We start from the raw sequence: 8424 nt of genomic DNA on the forward strand, positions 1-8424 counted from the left end.
TCAGCCTCCCAAGTAGCTGGGACTACAGGTGTGCACCACCAAGCCCGGCTAATTTTTTTTCTGTTTTTAGTTGCTCAGCTAATTTTTTTTCTATTTTTAGTAGAGATGGGGTCTTGCTCTTGCTCAGGCTTGTCACGAACTCATGACCTTGAGCGCTCCTCCTACCTTGGCCTCCCAGAGTACTAGGATTACAGGCGTGAGCCACCTCGCCTGTCCTCTACAAAAATTTTCAAAATTAGCCAGGCATGGTGGTGCACACCTATAGTCCCAACTACTCAGGAGGCTGAGGCAGAAGGAGCGCTTGAGCCCAGGAGTTTGAGGTTACGGTGAGCTATGACGTGGCACTGCACCCAGCCTGGGCAAGAAAACAAAAACCCGGCCCCCCGGAAAAAAAAAAAGGAAAGAAAGAAACGTAATGATTCCAAGTAAGGTAGAGGATCCTGGAGCCTTGCAAGCTAGGTTTAAATTTCTTCTCTACCACATTTTAGCTATGTGGTCTTGGGGATGTCACATTACCTCTCTGAGCCTCAATTTCTTTGTTACATGCGGCAACGATAACCTCTATCTTTGTCAGTTCTCAGGGTATTCACTGAGTGAACACAACCTGCCTGGCACACAGTGGACACTCAGTAAATGGGAGCAGAGGTGACTTTACTGGGCACGAACACTCCCAAAGGCCCAGAGGGCTGCAAGGGACCCAGGCAGGATGCCACATGGTTTTTTTGGTAAGATTTGCAGAAGTAAGATGTTACATTAAAAGAGTCCTCTCCAATTATACATGCTTCAGTCCCCAAACCTGAATCTAGGTGGCAGCCTAGCAGAAATCGGCCTAGCCTAGCAGATTTCTGCTAGGAGCGCTCCTTGAGCCACTGGGGGTCCCAACATTCCAAAGCCTGGCTCTGAACCCTGGGCCTCAGAGCTGGAGGAAGGTGGCCAGGGGAAGGAGCTGGGGCTGAGGAGACAGCCACTTACTCCTCCCGGTGGGTCCGGCAGTGCTGGATGTCGCGCTCTGTCAGGATGGCCCTCTTCACAAACACTGCCAAGGCGCTCCAGCTGGCCAGGATGATGGCCAGTTCCAGAAGGTTCCACTTGCTGCGGAAGTAGCCCCACTTCTGCCTCCTCATGAGCTTGCCCTGAAAAAGAAGACCAAGGATGTAGCCACGTCTGTCCGCTTCCCTGCGGCCGCTCCCTCACCGCCCAGGAGGACCCTCTGGCAGGGCCTTACGGACCATGGAGGGGCTTCCCAAGCCCTGGCCCCACAGGCACAGGTAGAGTGTGTGGGAGACTGTCCCCAGCCTTGTGCACAGACCCATCTGCACCCATCACTAACCCCGGCTGCGGGACTTGTAAGAGTAAATACGATCACCTAATTCTCTCTGATCACCTAATTCTCTCTGGTGCATAAAAAGGGGGTAAGGGGAGAGACTTCCCCCAACCCCTCCTTTTTCGTAGAGCATTTACATTAGAAAATGTGCCATTGTCAATTCTTTCTCCGTCCCTTTGAGATGTAGGCAAATCTTCTTAAAAGGTAAACAAGGGCTCTTGCCAGTTTTGCAGCACAGGAACGTCTTTCTGGAGGACCTGGGGGCCATCTCTTGGCAGTGTAACTGTCAAGGACGAGAGCGCCCCATCTCCCAGTTTCCCCATGAGGGTAGGAGCAGTAACTTCCGCAGACACCTGGCTTTAAGTTGCAAGACTACCTCCTGTCATAACAATAGAAGTTTATTTTTCCTTTTGATAAAGGCAATTAACAAACACAGGTGGCCACCCAATTACTTAGGATGGACTAAGGTGACAAATGGTGTAGCCAAGTCTTCTTACCTGAGGATTCCTTATCATATATCCTGAGAACATGCATGTAACGTGTTGTGTCTTCCTGGCTATATTAAAGGGTGAGATTTCTTCCTGTCTTTGCAATCTCTTTATCGGATTGCGTGTGATGCACATCACACTCTGCTGTGAAGCTTATTCAGCGACGAAAGTTGTTTTCTTAAGGAGGAACGGAGTGTTATTGTTTAAGGGGTGCAGTTTCACTTTTGCAAGATGAAAAGAAAGGTTCTTTCTTTCTTTTCTACTCTTTGGAGAGGTTTTCTGGATTGGCAGGAGACTTTGTTTTTAATTCTACTTCCCCAGCAGGTGTCACAGGTCAAAAAGGATTGTCCTGTGCATGTTCCCACCCTCCCTACCTCCCCTTGTCTTCTATTCCACTCAAGAGAATCGCTCCTTATTCCATTCCCCTCATCCTACCCTCTCTTAAGGAGGAAGGACTTGTGTTTGGTGAGAGGCTAAGTTCGCCTCCCTAATAAAGGGATGGAGAGAGGGGAAGATTTTTTAAACTGCTCAAGCAGTATTGTGAGGCGGATTTCTGGGGTTTGGAAACTGACTTTGCAAAGCAGCTGCAGGCAGAGTGTGGAGGTGGGGGGTGCACTGGTCTCCTCTGAGGTTCTTAGAGAAATGCAAACTTCGGTTGGTGATGGGACTTGCATCGGCGGTGCCCACAGCCCATGTGGGCTCCTGCTTTATGAACCTGATGGTGTGGCCCAAGCCTGGAGTGTGAAGGTCAGGGGTCAGGCTCTCTGGGTTCAAATTCTGACCTTGGATCAATTACTTAATGTCTCTGGACTTACGATTCTTACACTGCGAATTGGAGCCAATAGGACCTTTCTTCTGTTGTTAAAGGAGAGAAGCCACACAGTCAGCACTCAAAAATATCGTCCTTGCTTTAAATAGGTTGCTGGAGTGAGGGATGGATGGCCAAGGTCCCCGTTTAAGGCATCTGGTTTGCATTTTTGGTGGGAGGGGACAGGGGGCCACATAACCAGGTTCAGGTGCGCTCCCAGCATCTTCCAGCCTTCAGTGTTACCAACACCTGCACCTGCGTGGTGCAACGTGACCAGAAAGGTGGCAAAGGGGATGTTGCCTAATTCCCAGGGATCATGGGCGAAAACAAAAGATGCTAAGAGAGCCCCCACAATCTCAGTCCAGAGGGCCCCCAGCTGTGGGGACAGCCACCCCTCCCTCTTCCATCCCCCGACTCTGGCTTTTTGGAAGATCTAGGTTCAACGGAAACAGGACCAATGATCCTCCCCATCCCCACCCAGGAAGGACCACCCTCTGAGTCCTCAACTCCTGAGAAGTGCCTGCCTTGGGTCCTTCCCATGCCCGAGGCTGCAGACAGCAGCCCAGATTAACCCTGGAAACCAACAGGACCAAAGGTCGCCAGGGAAAACGCCTAAGGTAAAGCCTTTTCCCTCCCTTCCCCAGACCCCATCCCATGGAAGAGGAAAGGGGTGAGAGAGGTGCCAGGCACACCCCCACCTCCAGCCCTGCCCGTGGAGCCACGAGCACACCTCTTACCTGCACCACCATGTAGTACAGGAGGAACACGAAGTAAATGAGCTCTGCCGCCACCACAAAGGGGTGCCAGCCGTTGGTGAAGGGGTACAGGCGGAGGGTCTGCAGGGCTGCGTGCGCAAAGAAGGTGCCTGGGAAACAAAGTGCATTCTGCTCATCCCTGGCCACCTGCCCGCTCAGAGCAGTGGCTTCTGCCTAGAGGCCATCAGGTGGGATGTCTCACGCTCAGGACCTTCTGAGGGCTCGTGGGGCAGAGGAGGTGACAGTCCTTCAGACCCAAAGACTTGGGGTGGTGGATGCCAAAGACAGTGGACACACCAGAAGGAACAGAGGACACTGCAGTGGAAGGTCCACCCCTACTCTCTGCATTGGGTGTCACCATTTGGGCACACATTCACAGCACCCAGTTAATGACAAGTCACTCCACTTGGCTCATTTAAAGCCATTTCATCTAAAGACACTTCACTGAAGATCAGTTCACCTTTTGTCTCAGTTGTGTGTGTGTGTGTGTGTGTGTGTGTGTGTGTTGGATTATGATATAAGATGTACTTTGTACTGTGGATTGATGTCTAAGTTGGAAAATATTATTTGAGGTGATGTTACCTGTTACCAGGTTACTCTCTCTCTCCCCAGCCCTCACTGCCAGCTCCCTGACCCCGCCCAGTAGAGTGGGAAGCTCAGGAATAGGCCATGGATAAGTGGCTTTCAGACCCCAGCTGGGCTCCTTTAGGAAAATTTGGGAGTCAAGGCCAGACAGAAGTGGGAAATTAGGCTGGAGAAGCCCTCATGTGTTGCCTTTGGGGGCCCAGGGATCCACAGCTGCAGGAGAACCAAGACCTGCCCCCAAATTTCCCAAACAACAATTTGCCCCGGAGCTCCGGCCCTGGGGTGACCACCCCACTGGGTCAGGAGCCCTCGCCCAGGGGAAGGGGTGTCCATCTTCTGGGATGCTGCAGGGGGGTCCTGGGCGCGGCTGCCCACCCAGAGCACTTGTCTCCAGCGTCAGTGTGACGATGCAGAACAGGTTGACGTTGGCATTGTAGACAGTGAACTCCACAAACACAGCTCTGGTCAGGGTGTCCAGCCAGGTGTTGTCAAAGAGATACCGGAGAACTCTGTGGGGAAGAACGGCATTTGGGGCATCTCCTCCCTGCGGAGGCTCCCGGTCCCCTCCGCCTCTTGATGAGGCTGGGGCTTCCTGTCTGAACTTCTCACTCTGCTTCCACTCTGCTCCCTGGGCCACTGGGCCACTGGGCACTGGGGCTGCCACTGGGAGTGGTCACAATTTTCAGGCCGTGGTGAGGCTCTCAAAGTGTGGTCCCCAGACCAGCAATATCGGCATCATCTGGGAAGTGCAGATTCTCGGGCCCATCCCAGACCTCTGAGTCCGAAGCTCTGGGGTGGAGCCCGGGATGGGAGCTTTGATGCGCCCCGCCCCCGGCACTTCTGATGCTTTTTAAAGCTTGAGAGCCCTGGTGTTAGAGGAAGCACGTGAAACATCAGGAGTTAGGCAGGCAGCAGCTTCGGCCGTGGAGGTCCCACCTGGGCAGGCAGTCCCTGTGACACCAGTTTCTGGGGCTCTGTTAGCCTGGTGTGGTGGGAAGAGCATGTGCCCAGAGGTGGTAGAGGCACCTGGGTTCAAATCCCGGATGCCTCTTGGGCAAGCTAATAACTTGTGCAGGCCTCGGTTTCTTCACCTATGAAGGTGTTAACATGAGCACTTCCAGATCATTGTGAGCAGAGAAAATGGAACAGTTTGTGTGTATGTGTGTTGTGGGTGGGAGGAGGGGGAATTACTATTCCAGTAACATTGTGCCCCCAGTGTGTCTGCATCCTGCTTGGTACACAGAAGCAGAGGGAGAGGATATCATCAGTCCTTCCAAGCAGCAGGAAAAACATCTCTCCTGAAACAGACTTATTCCTGGCCTGTCCTTAACCCCAGAAGACCCATTACTGTGTCTGCAGGCAGGATACACGCTCGGCTGTCACAAACAACCCGGGTGCTACAAGCATACAGTGGAGGCAACTGACGTTCACACAGGTCCACTAGTTTTCCTGGGCTACACAGCTAGAAGGAGCAGTGCCAGCGTTCCACATCCAGGGCTCTCTGCCTCTAGGGCGTGTTGAGTCAGTCTGCATGGGCCCTAAGCGTCACTGCACGTTCTTACTGGGCTTTCTAGTACCACCCTGGCTGGGCTTTTCCCAGGCCATTTCTCAGGGCTGTGTTTGCAGGAGCAACCTCGAGGGATGAGGAGATGTCTTCCTTTGAGAGAGCAGGCTTGGTTTTGTTGCTATAAAAGCAGTGAATGCCCCAAGCTCAGTGTTTTGACACATGCAGGCATGGCCCTTTGCAGCAATTCACTCAAACCAATGTGATGTTCTGTTGCTGCTTTTGCTGTAACAAAATCTGACCCGGGAGTCTTGTGTCTTCTGCCAACATCCATGAAATAGTAACAGACTAGCTTGTTGGCTTACAAGTAGGGTAAAACCTCACACTTTGCATAATTCTCGACAGAGCATTAACCACTTTCTTCTTGTCTAACAGGGGACTGCATTGTGTGGTAGTGAGCTCCCCATCTCTGGACTGGCTCTAGCAGAGGCAACCAGGCTGAGAATGCTGGAGATAGACTTCCCTTCCAACTCAGAGAATGGTACAGTTTCCAGGGGCCTGAAAATATGACCTGAATGATTCTGAATCCCCCAGCCCCTCCTACCAGGACATGAATGAACTTGGCTTAGCTTTGTTTTGAAGGCTGCATCCCCCAGTGAGACGTGGACTCTAGCAAAAGGCTTTACTCAGCTGCAGAGGAATCAAGTCAGCCTTACCTTAATGCACTTTGGCGATCAGTCCCCAAGGGGACCACGTAGCCTCCTCCCCGGTACACAGTGAGTTTGCCCCAGATGGGATACCCTCGACGTTGGCTCTGGCTCTGGTATTGCCAAGCCCGGGGAAAGCCATTGCTGCTATTGAGGGCGGAGGCATTCCAGCCTTCCCCATAGTCTGCCAGGTCTTCAACATCCAGGGAATATGGCGCACGGCATCCATCAAGAGAAGCCTGCAACTGCCGGGCAAGAGGGCAAGAGCTTTGCTGGACCCTCACTTGACGAATCTGGGCGCTGCCAACCAGCTTGGAGTTCCCGTCGGTGACAAAGCCTGAAGATGAAAACCAGGTGGGTAAATCTAGCACGTCCCATCAGCTCTACTTCTTCCACGTTTCATGCGCCATCCCCTTCTCTCCCTCAGCACTGTCCCTTGTCACTATACAGCCCCTCCAGGTCTCCCCAGCATCCTAACTTGGCCACGCTCTGCTGCAACTTCCCCGTGCTTCCAGAACGATCCTTCTTACGCCGCATGAGATCTATGCTAATTGCTCGTGGAGAAACCTTCAATGGTGCCTCCTTTCCTTGAAGATAAAACAGGCACTTCCGAGGTCCCTCATGATCTGGCCCCTGTTTATCTCCCCTGCTTTGCTTCTCACTGCTCCCTAGCCTAAATTCTACATGGCAGCCACACTCGCTCCCTGTAGTTCCAGGAATGTGCCACGGTGTCAGGCTGGGCTTTCCTCAGTTGCTCCTTCTGCCCAGCACATTGTTTTTGCCTGGCTGATCCATGCTCAGTTATCTCTCATTTGCAAAGCTCTCCACTCTCCATGGGAGGGAAGAGAGGGAGGGGGAGGGGAAGAGGAGGAGGAGGGGAGGGGGAGGGGACCTCCCTGTGTGTGCACAGCCTTCTGAGGGTCTCTCCTTCAAAGCGTGGGGTCCTGCAGTGGTTTGTTTTCTCATGAGGCTGAGGTTGACATCAACCACATAATGTTGCCTTTATGTTGCCCCACACCTGTCCCTCAGCAGGAGCATGTGCAACGAGGCCGGCACACAGTCCCAGGGCCAGGGTACTGTACCTGGGAGAGGGCTGTACAGGTTGCTCACGAGGGTGGTGTTGGCCCATTCAAAGAACTCTTGGAAGCTCAGCACGGCTGAAAAGCCTCTGGTGAAGCTGCGCTCGAGGTGCCTGTTGAAGTGGTAGGTACTGGGGTCCCTCTGCCCGTAGGCCGCCAGCAGCAGCATCCACAGGAAGCCCAGGTACGCTGGGGAGGCAGGCACAGCCCCCGTCAGGCAGGGCCCCCGACTTCCACCCAGTCCGGGACAGGAAACGCAACGGCGCTTGGGCTCAGGACAGTCGAGGCCGCGTAGACCAACCCCTGGCCCCTCTGGTGACAATGGAACCAATGCTTATGGAGGCAGCAGAGAGGCATAAAGTCACAGACCACAGGGCGTCCTGCTCAGGTGCAAATCCTGGCTCTGCCCCTTCCTATCCAAGTGCCCTCTGCAAATGCCTGCAACCCTCTGAGCCTCACTCTCCTCACCTGTGAAAAGGCAGCAGCAACTCTGTGACATGGGCTTGTGACGAGGGGATTAGTTAACATCCGCTTTATAAGCACTTACAACAGTGCCTGCACAGCGCATGTGCCATGTAAGTTTCTTAGGTAGAATTTTTAAAAATGGGGCATTTGCCTTGTTACATCGCTGAAGATGCCGTAGTGAAGCAGACATGTTTCCTGCCCCTGTGGTGCTCACCTGTCCTGCTGGACACAGGTGAGTGTGACGGAAGGGCCTAGCAGGTGCAAAGATTTAGGTTATGAGGCTGGACACCACAAATCACATGGGGGATGCAGGTTCCTGCTGAACCAGAACCTCTGGGCCCAGGGCCTGGGAATCTGCGTTCCAAGAGCCCCTCCCCCAGAGGCCTTGTATGGATGCCAAGGAGCAGGACAACTCGGGGGTGTGTACGACATGCGCTCCCGCGGTCCCCGTTGCCCACCTGGAACCCACCTGTCACACACCTTGTACTGGTTCCCTTCCCCCCAGCGCGGCCCAGGATCACCTCCCAAATCAGCTGCCTGCACCCAGATCTGCTGCTGGGAGACCCAGACTCAGACACACACCTGAGTCTGCAAGTTTCTGGGCAGAAGGCCAGGGGAGGCCTCTCTGAAGACACCGTGTTTGGGCTGAGATTTAAAAAATAAGAGGAATTAGCCAGAAGAGGAGGTGGGGAGAGGGGTGAGCACACCC

At 53.5% G+C, this 8424-nt stretch overlaps 1 protein-coding gene across 1 annotated transcript in view; it reads right to left on the reverse strand.

Moving 5' to 3' along the window:
• Nucleotides 1-8424, reverse strand: part of PKD1L2 (polycystic kidney disease 1-like 2) — a 104376-nt gene that overhangs the window by 5833 nt on the left and 90119 nt on the right. The window contains exons 39-41 of the mRNA XM_012648177.1: nucleotides 3358-3485; nucleotides 973-1133; nucleotides 871-919 (exon numbers count right to left, since the gene is read on the reverse strand). Of these exons, the coding sequence (XP_012503631.1) occupies nucleotides 871-919; nucleotides 973-1133; nucleotides 3358-3485 (338 nt within the window). The remainder of the gene's footprint in view (nucleotides 1-870; nucleotides 920-972; nucleotides 1134-3357; nucleotides 3486-8424) is intronic.

This window comes from Propithecus coquereli, unplaced genomic scaffold, assembly GCF_000956105.1.
Source record: "Propithecus coquereli isolate 6110/MARCELLA unplaced genomic scaffold, Pcoq_1.0 Scaffold280, whole genome shotgun sequence".
NCBI lineage: Eukaryota > Metazoa > Chordata > Mammalia > Primates > Indriidae > Propithecus > Propithecus coquereli.